This window comes from Lepisma saccharinum, chromosome 15 (assembly GCF_977018435.1).
Source record: "Lepisma saccharinum chromosome 15, izLepSacc3.1, whole genome shotgun sequence".
Classification (NCBI taxonomy): Eukaryota; Metazoa; Arthropoda; class Insecta; order Zygentoma; family Lepismatidae; genus Lepisma; species Lepisma saccharinum.
Genome location: NC_139243.1, coordinates 36424506 through 36441957, shown reverse-complemented (window position 1 = coordinate 36441957; position 17452 = coordinate 36424506). Strand labels below are relative to the sequence as shown.

Here is a 17452-nt window from a genome sequence, read left to right as displayed (position 1 = left end):
CAGTCCTTGAGAAAGAGATTCATTCAATTTACCTCTCGAGAACTTTGGTTATTCTTGAAAATGATAAAAGCTTTTTTCTCTCAAAATATAGAATTGTTTCCAGTCATAACATGCTTTATAACCCTACAAAACATCGTCATTACTCGTTGAGTGAAAAGTTCCAAATTGCAAATTTTTAATTCGAAACGTACGCTTCTTAAAGCAATTTTGGATATTTCGCTATCCTTATTTCTGAATGAAAAGTGCACATCTACTACATTTCTTGAATTCTAGTGTTGAGAAAAGCCTTAAAGAAAAATTATGGTTTTCGGAAACATTTAGACAGATTTTTCATCGATTATAAAATTAAGCAAAATCAACAGTTAGAGCTTGACATGAAAATGGGAACCATGTACTTTTACCAGAACTGCCTCTTGCCCTTTGAGATTCGTTTAGTTAACCTGAATGTGTAAATGCCTCTACTTAGAATTGTACGATCTTTTTTGTCCCTTTTTTCTCACCACAGAGCTGAGAAGGATAAGGCTCAGCTGGGAGCTGAACTCAACGACCTCCGAGCTGGAGTGGACCATTTGGGTAACGAGAAGGTAAAAAAAACCGTGGCCAGTGAACGATGTTGTTTCAAATAACAATCTAGCCAAAATTATGTTTTAAATCAGCGTATCGTTGTCGTCAAGACTACTGCAAATTAATTGACTTACAACGGTGTTGTGTGCGTAATAACTTGACAGATATTAACAGAAACTGCATACGAAGTTCTAATGTTTATTTATTGAGTTAACATTTCCAAGCAATACTATGCATTACTTGGAATTAGGGAAATTTAGGAAAATGTAAAGACAAGTGGAAAATAAGAATCCTGTATTAAAATACTGGATGAATGTGTAAAAATAAAATGACAGCATTCTATCCAAGTGGACATTCTTCAGATTTCAACAAATCAAACCATCTACTTGGATGAACGCCATCGTTTTAGTATTGAAATTCCTACTGGGTTTCTTTGTCTTTCTTCACACAATAGCTTATTAACTACAATATATCTTTAAGATAAAGATATAAATAAGTTTGGAGCACTTCTCAGCACTTTACATTCTTTTTTGTATTTCGTTTGTGACATTGTGATTTGTGTTAGGCATGTTGTTCGTAATTTTCACATAAAGTGTGGCAGTTGACAAATTACTCGTGCTTTTGTCTTACCTAAGTGTCTTTGTGTTCTTGCATGGTGTCAGTGTATGTGTTCATCTGTGGCATCGGAATTCTTATTGTTAAAAAGAATAACTTAAGAAACACCTGATTCTCTCACATCTTCGTTGCGATCTATGTTGTTGCTAATTCCTGGTTACTGTAATTAATATATCTGGCTATATCTCTACGTCAAAGTTATATATTGTTCAATTTTTATATCCCCAATAAACATGTACTTTTACAATTCAACAGTGCTTTTTCCGACGCCACTTGATGCCAAAATATTAACTGTCTAATTGTATAGTAAAAATTAACAAAAAAATATGTGACAAATGCTCAGTGTTTATTTAATGTATTTAATGGCAACCTTTAGAATATCTCTGAACAATAATTTGTGAAAGTTACAACCTTTTGTGCATTCTTTAACAAACAGTTGTTGCACCTCGTCTATGAAATATTACACTGGTAACTAGTGCCTAACCATTGTTTAATCTGTAAGATTAATTTTTTAAAGATTTAATTATTTTGGAATCAGTAGTTCTAAAATGGCTCCTCAAGAACTTACCTTATATGTTTTAAATTTTTTTTAAATGTTAAAATCAAGTGTGTTTATGTAAAAGATCAAGTAATGATTGGATCGTGTGTTCAGTTGAATTTCGTTTGGTGATGTTGCCATCAGAAACACGGTATTCGGCGCAAAGACCATTTGGGAGTTTAAAGTTGTTGATGTGTCGGCGACCTTTGTTATCACATTCTGTAACGATTTCCAGGCCGCCGCTGAGAAGGTCGCCAAGCAACTGCAACACCAACTGAACGAAGTCCAGGGCAAGTTGGATGAGACCAACCGAACCCTCAACGACTTCGATTCCGCCAAGAAGAAGCTGTCCATCGAGAACTCCGACATGCTCAGGCAACTGGAGGAAGCCGAGTCCCAAGTCTCTCAACTCAGCAAGCTCAAGATCTCCCTCACTACTCAGCTCGAGGACACTAAGCGCCTCGCTGATGAGGAGTCCAGGGTAAGTTTCCTCATCTCGAACCAAAGTGGTTGGAAGTGTGACTTGTAACCCTATAACCTCATACATTCCTTGGACATTTTCACAATCCACACATTAAACAGGAATGTTCATTAGATATCACAATGCACACTTCCAACTCTATGATACTATCTATTTGCTTCATCACTTCAAGAGGCTTCCCCGATGGCGCACTGGTAACGTCGTCGCCTTGTAACCAAGGGGTCCCGGGCTCGATACCCAGTGGAGGCACATTTGAGAATCTTTAATTGGCTGATGATTCAAGACTAAGACTGAAGAATAATGTTGAAACAAAAAAAATCCTCTTAGTGACCAGTATGAAGCCATGAAGCTATATATATATACAAGGAATGCGTGTATGGTGCTTATGATTTTGATCCTCATACACACAATATTATTTTTTCTGCTAATTTACTCATGTATTTAAGAAAAACAGAGAACATACAAATTTGTGAGCATAAATTAGTATTCTCGTTCCTTATTCGATTGAGGTTGGTGGCCGGGAGTGGGGGGACAAAGCTTAGATGTTAGTAGTGAGCAATACTGAATGATCTGAATCAATGTTAAAAAAGTGTTGTAGTACATGAAACAAATTGTGTACAGAATTTGCATCTTGAAGAGAGAGAAAACCTAACTCAGAACCTCCCATCCAGGTGCGTATCCAGGAAAAACTGGGATAAAAATGGGATTATTATTACAAGAGGTTAACAATGGTCCCACAATCCACAACACATGTAAATTACTTCTCTATTTACAATATATTATTGCAAGTAGAAGGAAAAAAATATTTCTAATTTCCATTTCGCCTAATCGTGACGATAAGAGTGAATGATGATAAGATGAAATACTCGAATCTAGTAAATTCGATAGCGAGATGGAAAATCGACCGCTTAAGTCGCTCGGACACCGAACCGGTCCAAGCTTTAGTAGTATAGTATTATTCTTTAAAGGACACTTGGGAGGGGTTTGTATACAAAAATACCCTCCTCGTCACGCCCTTAATACCGTTCAATAATGTAACATTCTACATAGAAACATTTGTTTAGACATTAAACTCAGATCAATCTTTTTTAGTTACACTGAAAATGCTCGTCACGTCAGATGTACAGTCCCGGACACTTCTGAGTTGTTACAACCCCATTGACTTCAAATGGAATCAATACAACCCAGAAGTGTCCGTGACTGTACAGACATTGTAGATGACACTATAATTTCCTCTTCTACCACTAATTTAAAATACATGAATAATTTAGCAATGATGATTTATATTCGTGCCGGGATCAGTAACTTCGGGGTGTTGAAATTTCAATCTGAAAAATGATTTATGAATGTCGCAGAAAGGGTATTCTAATTGGAGGGTATTGACTGCACCGTCTCCCGTAGGAACGCGCCACTTTGCTGGGCAAGTTCCGCAACCTTGAGCACGACCTGGACAACATTCGCGAGCAGCTTGAGGAAGAGGCCGAGGGCAAGGCCGACATCCAGAGGCAGCTCTCCAAGGCCAACGCAGAGGCTCAGCTCTGGCGCTCCAAGTACGAATCCGAGGGCGTGGCACGAGCTGAGGAGCTTGAGGAAGCCAAGTAAGTACCACAAATCCCTCTATTCCTCTTATGGTCATTCGACTACCACGCACCTATTTTGTCATGCATGGTTAAGGAAAGCCCCGTCTAATTCGCTGCACTTTTTGACTCTCTGCACTCGCGCGTCTGGTTGGTTAAACGGAGCAACACGACTCGTCTACTTCGTTGGTATGGTGTCAAGTAGTGCAATTTGCTATCTGCACCGTTTGCACTGCGTTATGTGTGGTGTATGGTCACGTGGTGCGTGCTAACTAATCAAATAAACGTTTAAAGCAGCAGACAGGCATTTGTTGAATCTTCTGAACTCGAACACCGAGTGTACTTGGTTGAATATAATTTGTTTGCACCAGCCTGACACTGCGATACACCTGCACTACACCTAGTGTCCAAAAGTGCAGCGAACTAGACGGAGCTAACGATATAAGAACCACTTCAGAGAAACTATACTCTGTACCAGGAATGTGAGGAACAACCGAACGTAAACAAGTTCTCTGCGCAAGTAGTGACTCAAGAAGGATCGACCGATAAACGCGTGAGAGGGGAAATGAGTGCATGGAGGGAGCAAAGCGACTGCAGCTACCAGCCGTTCGCTCCGCCCACTCGCTTTCGTCCCTTCTCTACCGTTATGCGCGGCGTTGCTCCACAGACTTCTGGGACAGACTGTAAATCTCTTGGCTGAAGAAAGAGGATTAAAGGATCTTGACGTCACAATCCAATATATGATGTAGCTAATTACATCAGGTAAAACACATTAAAATATTGCGATTCTAGATTTATCTATAAAACAGCAAATAATTGTATTGGTATCTCTTGATATTTCTTCGACAATGTAATTGATTTGTTAGAACTAACACATCCAAACCTAGAAATTGTAGAAAGCACTAAGGCATATAGTGTAGTAGTCTATGTATGTATTTCACCAAAATAAAGGTAAAACGAATTAGTACCATATCCTATCAAGAATCAAATGCAAAAAGTTGTAATGAAGCAAGTCAGTCATAAATTATTAGTAACTTTTACTTACCTAAATACTTAGCTGGTATCTTCTATACATACCTGGAATGAGAAAAACAAATGCATGAACTATAAGTTGAAATACTGCCAGGTTTCATATGTATTAACAGAACGTAATTAGCACATTTTAAAACAATAGAGGATATTTTCTGATTGGAAATCACAAAAATTGAATAACAATTCATAATCTAAAAATTGATTTGAGCTCCATGGAGGGTAGCAATTCATCTAAAAATTTTAATTCCTGTTGGTACTGCTATGATTATTTTTCCTGCGGCAAAATATGCTAATTCTTAAATACGTGCACAAGGCCTCATCGATGACGTAAGGATAACGTCATCGCCTTGTAATCAAAGGATTCCGGGTTCGATACGCGGTGGAGGCACATAGTCATCACTTTGCATTTGAGAATATTATAATTGGCTGATGATTCAAGACTAAGACTGAAGAATAATGTAGAAAAAAATTCTCGTACTAACCAGTATGAAGCCAATTATAATATATACAATCAAGTGTAAAAAACTGTAGTTAAGCAAGTCAGTCATAAATTTTATTATTAGTCATTTTTACTTACTTAAATACTCACTGGTAGTTTCTATAAATTTGTGCCAACATTTTTTAACTCGAAATATTTTTATGGCTCTCACAACAGGTCAATTATAGAACAATATCAGTCGCAGATAACATCCAGCTACTTAAATTGTTTGCCAGAATCTGCGAATTTCTGCTTAGTAGTCCAAAAGAAAGAATGCTTTCTGTGAAATACTCACACACACAATTTCTCTCTAGATTGAGAATGGTAATATATCGGGGTGGGTATTTTCCTTGAAATATTGTCGATACTAAAACAATGTTTGTTTGTAAACTCTTTTCAGGCGTAAGTTGCAGGCGCGACTAGGAGAAGCCGAGGAGACCATCGAGTCCCTCAACCAGAAGGTGGTGGCTCTGGAGAAGACCAGGCAGAGGCTGTCCACGGAAGTGGAGGACCTGCAGCTGGAGTGTGACCGCTGCCAGATGGTGGCCAACCAGGCAGAGAAGAAGCAGAAGCAGTTCGACAAGATCATCGGCGAATGGAAGCTCAAGGTGGATGACCTGGCCGCTGAGCTGGATGCTTCCCAGAAGGAATGCCGCAACTATTCCACCGAGCTGTTCAGACTCAAGGGAGCCTACGAGGAAGGACAGGAACAACTTGAAGGACTCCGCAGGGAGAACAAGAACTTGGCTGGTGAGCATATGCTCTCTTTAATTTTCCTTGCTCTCAACTTCCATAACATACCTTAATAAACCATCACGGTATGTTCAGTGGAAGATGGATTATGTTGTTTTTTTTTTCTAGGAACTGAAGCTAAACAATTTAAAATGCATGAAAATGTAAGATTAGGTAAATCATGCTAATATTTTGTTGTATTTGTACTGGGAAAACTAAATATGCAATGCGGGAAATGTGACCTTCGGAAACGTATAATCGGGGTACCACTGTATTTTACACTCAAATTATGGTTTAGCGCAACTAACTCCTGGTTTCGAGTACTAGTCAACAGTAAACTTTGAGATTGCAATTATTTCATTAATGAAAATTGTATGTCTATGAATTTCCAAGCTTGATTCATGCTGTTCATACAGTTACATCTACCTGCTTCGGTTGCTTGCTAAAAGAGTAGATTTGAAGCTCTTCGCCCAATGAAGAGCGTATTGGCCCAGCACGGTACGACGTTAGAAGTCCCGGGTTGGAATCCCGGCTTGGACATGGGTTTACTTTGTGAGCGTCCAGTCATGAATTTCATAATATGACCATTCATTCTCATCTTCGCAATCAGCCAAAAGTGGCAGAAAAGCGAAGTAAAATTAACCAAATCATTTGAATTAATCAATCATCTCCAAATACAAAATTGAACCTTCAATAGGGCTATAGGCGATGGAGTTTATGATATTGACAACATTATGAGATGAGGCAAATGCGGTTTCCTCTCTAAACCAATACATCACAACCTTAAAATTTTCAGTTAAACCAAGAACGGAAAATAGTTTTCTGATTGGAAAGTTGCTGTAGTGGATAAATAAACTTTGCTCCTAGGTTCTAATCTCCACCACGTAAATAAATAATTGATCATCCGAAAACACTTTAGAAACACAGAGTGGACCTTTTACACATGGTTAAAACAATGAACGATTCTAATAACTACAAGTCTTCTAAATTTCAGTGCAATTCTCAACTGTGTCATTTAACCCCTTTTATGGCGTAGGTATATAATCCATTTCAACTATTACATGATGTAATCTTCAATACAATTGTGGAATGATTTGAAGTATAAACTTTAGAACGGTTCAATGAATAAGGATTCACCATTTCTGCAAAATAATATAACAGGGTACCTAATACTAAATTATCTCTCATATTTTATGCAAGGCAACTTCTAAATCAATCCCTCTTTTCCTAAACAGATGAAGTCAAGGACCTTTTGGACCAGATCGGCGAGGGTGGCCGCAACATTCACGAGATCGAGAAGGCCAGGAAGCGCCTGGAGGCTGAGAAGGACGAGCTCCAGGCCGCCCTGGAAGAGGCTGAGGCTGCTCTGGAACAGGAAGAGAACAAGGTTCTCCGCAGCCAGCTGGAGTTGTCTCAGGTGCGCCAGGAGATCGACAGACGCATCCAGGAGAAGGAGGAGGAATTCGAGAACACAAGGCAAGTGTTTGGCCGGATTGGGATTTTAAAGGGATTACCGCGCAACCGTAGAGAGATCGGGCTGGGCGTCCGCGGTCGACCTTGCCGGTCCTTTTTCGGTTCTGCGAGCTCGCTTAATCATCCTCCCTCTATTATAGATAAACAGGAATATAAATATATATTACATCAATTTTACAACCAACAAGAATTTATATTTAAGTATATAATTTGATGATACTTCTATTACAAATCTCTGCTTACTAAAGCATCAACATTTTGCCTTTTTCGATTGTGGTGCTGCTTGTGGAGTTTTTACTAAGGGAATTATATTTGCGTTTCTTCACTAAAGACGTGCGATCATTCAATTCTGTTATTGCACTTACTGATAAACCTGACATCTGTAAACTGACATATTAAAGACACTTCTGCAAACGAAAGTTCGACTTTAAAACTAACTTAATGATGTTGACTTGCAGAAAGAATCACCAGCGCGCTCTGGACTCCATGCAAGCCAGTCTGGAAGCCGAGGCCAAGGGTAAGGCTGAGGCTCTACGCATGAAGAAGAAGCTGGAGGCTGATATCAACGAACTGGAAATCGCTTTGGACCATGCCAACAAGGTAAGTGTAATATTTGTTCGGCTATGACAACTATTTTATTATTCTTCAAACATTATAGACATTTATAGTCAGATCATATTTTGTGAAAATGTTTATAAGTTTCTTCTTCTTCTTTCTCTACCCATTATGCCTTTAAAGCATCGGGGATGGTTCCACCCATTCTCTTCTGTTCTTGGCCATCTTCTTTATTTTTTGAAATGCCTTCCCTCGTTTTTTTTCCCTATTTCTTTCACCGTGTCCTCGTATGATCTGCCCCTGGACCTTCTTTCTTCTCGTCTTGCCTCCAAGAATGCTTGGGTTTCCTTTCCTTCTCCATTCTTGTTACGTGGCTAAACAATTTCATTTGTCAGTTGGTTTTCAATTCATGTTTGTTCTAGCTCTTCACTTATCCTTTCATTACTTACTCTGTCTCTTCTTGTTTATCCTACTACCTTTCGGTAGCACTACACATCTACTATTGTTACCTTACCAAGTTTCTTTCCTATCCTTTGCTAGATTTTGGTGCCAAATATAATAGGGCTTTGTGGAAAATGGGGTGGTGACAAACTTTTTAGGATATTGAGGGATATGTGGTTAAATCACGGTATTTAGGTGCTGCAAGATGCTTAAACCGACATTTTCTTTGTTTGCAGGCCAACGCAGAAGCCCAGAAGAATATCAAGCGCTATCAGCAACAACTGAAGGACGTACAGACCCAACTGGAGGAGGAGCAGCGCGCCCGTGACGACGCCCGTGAGCAGCTTGGCATCTCCGAGAGGAGAGCGAACGCCCTGCAGAACGAGCTGGAAGAATCCCGCACCCTCCTGGAACAGGCCGACCGAGGCAGGAGGCAGGCAGAGGCAGAGCTCGGCGACGCCCACGAACAGATCAACGAGCTCAGCGCACAGAACACATCCGTGTCCGCCGCCAAGAGGAAGCTGGAATCAGAGCTTCAGACTCTGCACGTGAGTCCATTCTTCATGCCTTGACGGAAAATGATTATCTGACAACCACAGACACACTAACATTAACTGCAGTAATAATAAAAAATCTATTTCCAGAAGTTGACGGTGTGCTCTTCACAATTTGAGCTACACTCTGTCCCGGGAATCTGTGTAGAAAAGAGAAGGGGAGAAAGCGAGTGGGCGGAGCAAAGCAGTGCGCGCTGCTGCAAACTACTGTAGCTTCAGCCATGTTTTCCCTCCATGCACTCATTTTCCTTCTTGCGCGTCCATTGGTCGAACCCTATCAAGTTATTACTTACGCAGAGACATGTTTTCTTTCGCTTGCGCCATAGATTCCCAGGACAGAGTGTAAATAAACTCGCAGTCATTATTAGTACAAATTTTATAATAATATTTGGTTATAGTCTAAAATAACATTACTGAAGACCAAACGCAATAAATAAGGAAACGTCCTGCTTTTCTACTTTACCATAAAACAACGTCTAAAAATATTGCGAGATAAATTATACGAAGCCTGATATGTTTTCATAGTTTATATTATTTGACATTTTATTGGTTTAGCAATGAATTAAAATTTGGCCTCTCCGATAACGTAGTGGCTAACTCCAACATCTTGTAATCAAGGTCTCGAGTTTGATACCCAGTGGGGAGCACATTGCAGGTTGCTTCGGATCCCAGTTTAAACTGTAGTGTAAAGCGGGCTTAAACTTTGCTGAAGATTTTGCATTGAATTTCTATAAAAGCACATCAGAACCACAAGTTTTAGCCTTTATAAAATTCCAGTAATTTCATATTCAAAATAAACTGTAGCTAAAATTATATCAACTTAATTAACTCGTTTGGTAATTTTACAGACCCGCTCTTAGATTCTTGTTAGGGTTTAATCTGTTCCTCCCACGACCCAGCAATTTAACCTCTATTTGTTACACAAATAGCAACACAAATTATACAACTTGAATTTGATAAGCAAAAGTTTGGTCAGTTCATGATACTCTTCAACTGCCAAGAAGGGTCTTAAAGCTCTACTTTCTTTATAGGCGTAGTTCATATTTTAAAAATGTGTTTTGTTTACGAAGATATCTTGATCATCTCTTCCAGTCCGATCTCGATGAACTGTTGAATGAGGCCAAGAACTCCGAGGAGAAGGCAAAGAAGGCCATGGTTGACGCTGCCCGATTGGCTGATGAACTCAGAGCTGAACAAGACCACGCTCAGACACAAGAGAAGCTCCGAAAGGCACTTGAGGCCCAGATCAAGGAACTCCAGGTAAGCTGTATGGAACTTTCCACTTATTTAATTTCTGTGATTGAGAGAACCTCAACAAATCCATATATCGTGTAAACATAGTGCTTCAATATCTGAACACGATATCTCTGAAGATGACTCAGAAGGACTTCCTGATGCAGTATTGGTACTTTTTGTGATCTTGTAATCAAGGGTTCCCTAGTTCGAACCCCGGTAGAGCTACAATAGTTTGGATCTCATTTTAAATTGTAAGTTCAATCCCAATTAGTATATCTGTTTATATGTATAGTGGGCTTATAAACTAACGCAGAATTTGTTGAAATTCTGTGCTAAAGGTCAATATCATAATGATCAATACAATATTTACTGTTAAAGTTGTGGCTCAGTCCGTGTTAACCATCTGTACCAATATTTGCGTCATTTTGAAACAAAGGGAACTTTACTATAACTTTCAAGAAGTAATCTTATGACATGAAAAAAATAGAGAATTAGAAAGACCGCTTAAACATGATATTTTTTACGTAATCTTTCGTTCTCTCTTTCAGTATGAATAAGTTTTAAACATTAAAAACATTTTCATTACACAAAAAAATACATGCAATAATATTTAAGGGAATGTGTATCTACAAGACTTAATAATAGATAAATGAAATATTCTGCAAAATTGGAAAATTTTAGCAGAATATTAAAATCAAAAATAGTGAAACGATTGGATATTCAAGGTATAAAGAGAATAGATAGATCTGAAAGTAAAATATACTTAGGGAAATGATAGGATTCTATAACAACGAAATTTTGTTCGAGACATGAGCAAATGATAGGTTGTATTTTCAGGATAATGAAACTTAAACACCCTTTAGGCAGAGTGACTTCAAAGTTTGTTCCTCTGTGCTTGTAGGTCCGCCTGGATGAAGCTGAGAACAACGCCCTCAAGGGAGGCAAGAAGGCCATCCAGAAACTTGAGCAACGCGTACGTGAGCTGGAGAACGAGCTTGACGGTGAGCAGAGACGCCACGCCGATGCACAGAAGAACTTGAGGAAATCTGAGAGACGCATCAAGGAACTGAGCTTCCAGGCAGAAGAGGACAGGAAGAACCACGAACGCATGCAGGACTTGGTTGACAAATTGCAACAGAAGATCAAGACATACAAGAGACAGATAGAGGAGGCTGTAAGTAAACGAACCATTCATTGTTATCACTTGATAATACGAAGAATAAGCCATTCCTATCGATATATAACACAATATTTTTATTTGTCTTTAACGTTAGTGTTACATGATAATTTCGTGATCAAGATTAATATCTTTAAAGAATTTCTGGCTCGCTTCAAGGTTAGGTTACCACTCCAGTTTGCGTTTGTACTCAAAATCCTTAATCTTTTCACAAATAACCACTTCATGGACAAATTTTTTTTCTAATATTAGTAATTATATGATTTGATTTCTCAGATTGACAATTCTGTTTCTCGAGCCATGTTCTTCAAGTCAAATCGTTGCAAAAGAACACTTGGCACTCGCTTTTAAACATATGGATTCAATGTATTAAATATTGATATTAATGTATTCTCAGCAAGAAGTAAATTAGAATTTGTACTTAGTTATGCAATAGCACATGCCTGATAGTGTAGTAGGTAACGTCTCATCGTTGGAGGCATACTGCACAGCGGTTCTAATTCCGCTTTAAACTGTAGGCCCAGACCTAATTAGCCTATCTTAGAATGAAGTGGCCTTAAAACAAATAATTTTACATTATGTTGCATTCAGTCGTTATTACGAATGCGGTAACATTTATTTCATAATTTATTGGAAGATACGTATTCTAAATTTACGTTAAACTTATATTTAGTCCAGCTGTAACATTTTAAACCAAAAAAAATATATGAATTACAAGCAAGACCCATCATCAACTTCTACATTATGTTCCGAATAACTGTATTCAAACCGTCCTCCGAAATGGGTATTCAATACATCATTGACAAGCCATGATCCTTAAACAGTCGATAATGATCTATTCGGATATCCAGCGTAATGCAAATGCAATATCTAGCCAAATTACATTGAATGTCAGAACACTAAAGTATGAAGTTCTCGCCGAAATCCTTCGTGCCCAAACTGCTTGCTTACCTCCATTAAGTTAAAAATATGACTGCGACTGCCCATAAAACATCGAGGTTAGTTTCGCTAACTTTTCATCAGCATGTTTCAACAGGATCGTCATGGCGGGTTTCGCAATAGCTGACGAAGCAGTTTTTAATCCTTCCTGCATGTGGAAGGACTTCCTTTTGCTTATTTGGGTGATCTAGTAAGAGCGTTCGAAGTTTATTTAGAGAGTTTCAAGTCATCCGCGTCTTACATAAACTGCTTAGCAAAAGTTTTATTTTTTCTGTTTCATGCACGCAACCATTTACGTGCTTTATGGGATGGTTTAGATTAAGGCGGGTTTCATAGGATTTTATAAAGGTGTTATAAATTAGATTTTACTTCAATTAAGGATAGAAGATGAGGAAAGGTTACCACTGTTGGCACACAGCACGTAAAGTCTAGCAAAGCAACTACTTTCGTCATGAAGTATACAAGCAATGTGGTAACTGTGTACTAGGCATCAAAGGTACTTGCATTTCTGCAGTAGAAATATACTTACATTTATCATATACATCACTATCAGTTTTATCCTTACAAGATACGCTACCAAGTTATTGTAGAGTAAATTGGGTTGCATATCTATAAGAGCGCCTATTAAGATTTCTTGAACCATTTGTGCCGTTGACTGTGCAGGGAAATGCATTTTGTACAGTGGCAAGTTCAGGAATTTTATTCAATTCCTTGTGCTCAATGTGCCCACGAATCTCCCGCGTGGACTTGAGCAATGAACGAGAATTAACCAAGCCGGAACATTAACACGCCAATGTTGTTAAACGCATTGACAGGACTTGCAAAATTAAGAGAGCTGAATATTAAATTTCAAGTGTGCACATGCCAAGTTTATCAAGAAAGAAAGTATTGTTTCTGACTTAACATTAACATTTTCTTCAATTCGATGTTGTACGATCTACAGAGTGTTTTTGTACTTGCAGGAAGAAATTGCTGCTTTGAACTTGGCCAAGTTCCGTAAGGCACAACAAGAACTTGAAGAAGCTGAAGAGAGGGCTGACCTCGCAGAACAAGCTATTGCCAAATTCCGTGCGAAGGGACGCTCCGGATCCGCATCCCGCGCCCTTAGTCCAATCGTAAGTTTATTGACAATGCTTTGTCCATAACCCATTCGCCTAACGAAAGCTAAAGAATTAACAACGTTCAATTCGCCATATTTATTTAAATCTGAGCAAAATATAAAATTCATTACAAGCTGAATTTCATATTTGTAAAATATTCGCATTTGACTTCGCAAATAGTGTCAATCCAAAAATATGACTTGCATGAACAAGCATCTTCTCTTATGGATGCATTTTAGAATTTCTTGATCATTCCAAACCGAGTAAGTTGCTGTACAAATACAGTTACCGAAAAATTACATTTCTTTGTCAAAATCTCATTCTCTCTCACCCTAAAATAAACTCTTCTTGTTACGGAAAACAATAAAATATTTTTCAACCCTATATTTCTATAGCTTTTTGGACATTTGACCGAAAATGGTGATATAATTTTTTTTGTAACTATTAAGAGTTTTTTTAAAGTTCGTCTTTTGAAAATAATCTAGCGTCAATAGCATTTTATTTTCCCACTATTCAAAACAAAATTGCTTGGAATTTCGATGTACGTTCAAATTTAGTTTTTTTTTTTAATATTAATTGCATTCACTCATTTTTGTACATACTTATTTTTATAAATTTTATTTTTTGCTTTTTATCTTATAATGATAATTCTACTACTTTATCTTACAAGTAGCACTATTAACACTGGCAATAATATCTTTTTATATTTTCATGACAGCTACAAAAAACATTCAGCTTAATTTTTGTCATAACTTACAACACTAATTGCATAAAATCAAAGCTATGGTGCTACTGATTTAATATGTTTGGTTTAATCTCATTCCGCCATAACTGTTATTTTTCCTTTTCACAGCCTCAGGCCAAGTCACGCAGGGCTCAAGCAGCTGAGTAAAAACATACCATTTCTCACACTTCATCTTGTAAGTGCCTGTGTAGAACTAACTTTTCTTTCTCATTTTCATTACTTACTTAACTCGTACTTTAGCTTTGCTATTAACGTAAAAATATAGTACAATCGCTTTCCTGAAAGAACAGTATGATTTATTCTCCTACCCAATATATAAACTGACAACGGTGTTCTACAAAGACGTTAAGGATATTTAATTAAAGTTTACACATAGAAAATCCTATCTCAATAACATATATATCTTAGTATAACGTAGTTTGACACCTCCTATGAAATCTGAGTACTCTAAGCTCGGAAGAGAGTTGCAGTGTCACAAACCTCGAATCACCACGCGTGTTTCTTACATGTTGATGATGTGAGCTCAACTCGGCACCAATCTCCTGTGCTTTTCCAACGCTCTAGACTAGCTGACATCTCACAGAAAATTAAACTTCCTTAGAACGAATATAATATTTGAGGCATCAAATTCAACTGCAAAAAGATATTTAGCAACATACATGTTCGATAATACAAGCTCACAAGGATGTTAGGGTAACGAATAAATTTAATATAGCATGGACGAAATAGTATTCTTCATGACGCACAAGTGGCAAAAATTAAGATAATCCTAAACATTAGTAACTTAAAGAAATTCGTTAATAAAATTTCCAAAAGATATTAAAGTTGCCTCTCGCCCTATTCATAGTGAGAGATCTCAAGTTACGTGTCAGGTATAGCATGAAAACGTGCGTCTCAAATTTCGAAACAATTCAGACCACGCTTTATGTACCATTCAAAGTAAGCTCATTTGAGCAAACTTGAATACAATATTGAAATGAGAGCAAATGATGAGGTAATTTTAATAAATCAAATGAAAATGAAAGGAAGATGCATTATGGGTCGTTCTTATACTTTCAGTTCAGTGCTTTAAACTTTCGGTAAATATACGAAAAAGAAATGCCTTAGTAGTATAGTTGTATTTTTTAAACATGCGTAGAACACCAATGGGTATAATATTCTATTAAATGTTCCCGTACAGAAACGGCATTAGGGTTTGCAATTTTCACTTTGATCTTTCCTTTGTGTACTTGCAGCTTTTACTTTATCCTTTTCAACAAACTCCAATTTTTTTTACTTCCTCGTTTATAAAACCAGCTTTAATCTTTAAAGCTTACAACCTTTCTTGTTCTTACAAAAACTGTCCATTCTTGCGACCCTTTTATGTAGTTTCTTGCCTCAGGAACTGAACGACAGAAGCTATTTAAAAATAAGGTATTCAGTGGATCATCAAAAATCTATGGAATTCGTAATCAATCGCTAGATATTTTCCATATTATTTGCGAGTCAGTATTTTAATGACGGAGATATTTTACATATATAGGCTTAAAAGGAATACTGGCTATTCTAAAACTAAACAATAAACAGCAGTTATTCTAATAACAAAGGGTTTTAAACAATACTGAGCAATATACGGGCAAAATTAACTTTTAAAATACTAAAATTAGCCCATTTCAAATTTCGGAATTTTTAAACATATTTAATTATAAACTATTTTTACAAGTTTCACATCCTCTTAATCGAACAGTAGAAACTGTAAAATTTATTTTCAAAATACGTTAATAATACATTTCAACGTTTTAAACGTTTTTCCGCTTTATATTATACTTACAATGTATTTGTATAAGTTGACTTTCTCTCAAATGATATTGTTTCTGTTTATCACATTATTGCATTTTCGAGCTACTAGGCGTGTGAAACGCGCATAAAAAACGTCTTATCTGGATTTATGTGATTATCGAGGTAACCATTTTCAACATTTTCACTAATATTCAGATTAAAAGTAATTTTGAAAGTAAATAGCATCTGTCGTTTGTCCTGAAATAATATTTTCTCGTCTTCCCTGCGTTGGCTTCAGAGACTTCCCATTTGTTACCCCTGTGTGGTGCAATACAATATACTTGTAAGGTAAACTAAGAATATTTTCTTGATTTTCCAGCCCCACGGTAGCCGAGTGCCTCACCGGCCCTTCGCCCCAATGGACGGCGTCTTTCCTCCACGATTTGATCTCCACCCAGAGGCCGAGGCATAAGAGAGAAACGGACATGTAGCCAAATCTGCCAGCTTGCATAATAATTGCTTATTATCTCTATTCTTAATTATGATAATCAACAATTAATAATTATTCCTAAGCCTTCTCCCTCATTTCTGTGAGATTGTGTATAAAGTTATGTTTGTCAAATTATTGTGGTTAGAATTTTTTTTTAGATTTTATTCCTTGTACGTTGTATTTCGTGAACACGAGGATGGGAGAATCTGATGAGGGAACATCGCTATTATTGTAGAAAGGGATTCTATCAGCTTTCTATAGTTTGCTGCTTAAATTATGCATGAAGGACGACCCAAATAGACACACAAGATTACGACGACAAGCAGTACCTAGAACTTCGTTCGATCGCCATGAGTTCTCTCTTGTTCTGGTGTTCAGATATATGACTGGATGGGTGGCTCGAAGGAGACAATTTTTGAGTGCAGTGTGCTCAAAACTTCCACTTTTTTGCATTCTAGCCCTGAGGGAGAAGGGGGAGACACTACTATATCGTGTTCAAACGTACCAATTACATTTTTAAAAAAAATTGTCATTAGTTTTTCTTTTCTCAATTGGCCTATTAAGCTATTGTCAACAAGACTATAATGGACTTACATGAAAGGTAGAAGAGGTGGGAGCAGATCTCGACATGTGAATGTGTTGTATGCTGTTGCGGGCACCGGCTACTACTCAGGAAGCCATTACAGCTTCATACTGTGGTATTTATTTATGTACATTGCAAGATTGTAATAAAAAATATATATTTGCTGGGCTAGAATATGATGTTTTCTTGTGTTAACCCTTACTACCCTTGAAAACTGGTATGGGTAGATAGATGTAGATGGAAATTTTGCAAATTTCGAATCGTATTTTTTTAAAGGGACATATGTCATGAATGCAATGCAATAACAAATTACATATGAACTTCATATTAAACATTCTTTTTTGTATAATATCAGTTAATATGTGATGAAAGATATAAACACCA

General features: G+C 37.4%; 1 protein-coding gene across 38 annotated transcripts in view; it reads left to right on the top strand.

Annotated features, from left to right (window-relative positions):
- The window catches only part of Mhc (myosin heavy chain), a 95164-nt gene extending 77922 nt beyond the window's left edge, over positions 1-17242 (top strand). For 21 of the 38 annotated variants that reach the window (XM_083136838.1, XM_083136852.1, XM_083136851.1 and 18 more), the window contains exons 31-40: positions 1953-2198; positions 3600-3796; positions 5686-6035; positions 7253-7493; positions 7949-8090; positions 8723-9034; positions 10133-10300; positions 11178-11450; positions 13355-13507; positions 16375-17242. In XM_083136838.1, the coding sequence (XP_082992964.1) occupies positions 1953-2198; positions 3600-3796; positions 5686-6035; positions 7253-7493; positions 7949-8090; positions 8723-9034; positions 10133-10300; positions 11178-11450; positions 13355-13507; positions 16375-16467 (2175 nt within the window). In that variant the 3' untranslated portion in view covers positions 16468-17242. Of the gene's footprint in view, positions 1-505; positions 585-1952; positions 2199-3599; positions 3797-5685; positions 6036-7252; positions 7494-7948; positions 8091-8722; positions 9035-10132; positions 10301-11177; positions 11451-13354; positions 13508-14345; positions 14413-16374 lie in introns of all 38 variants that reach the window. The other 17 variants (XM_083136844.1, XM_083136842.1, XM_083136843.1 and 14 more) reach the window with 2 other exon arrangements.
- Positions 17243-17452: the final 210 nt, after the last annotated feature.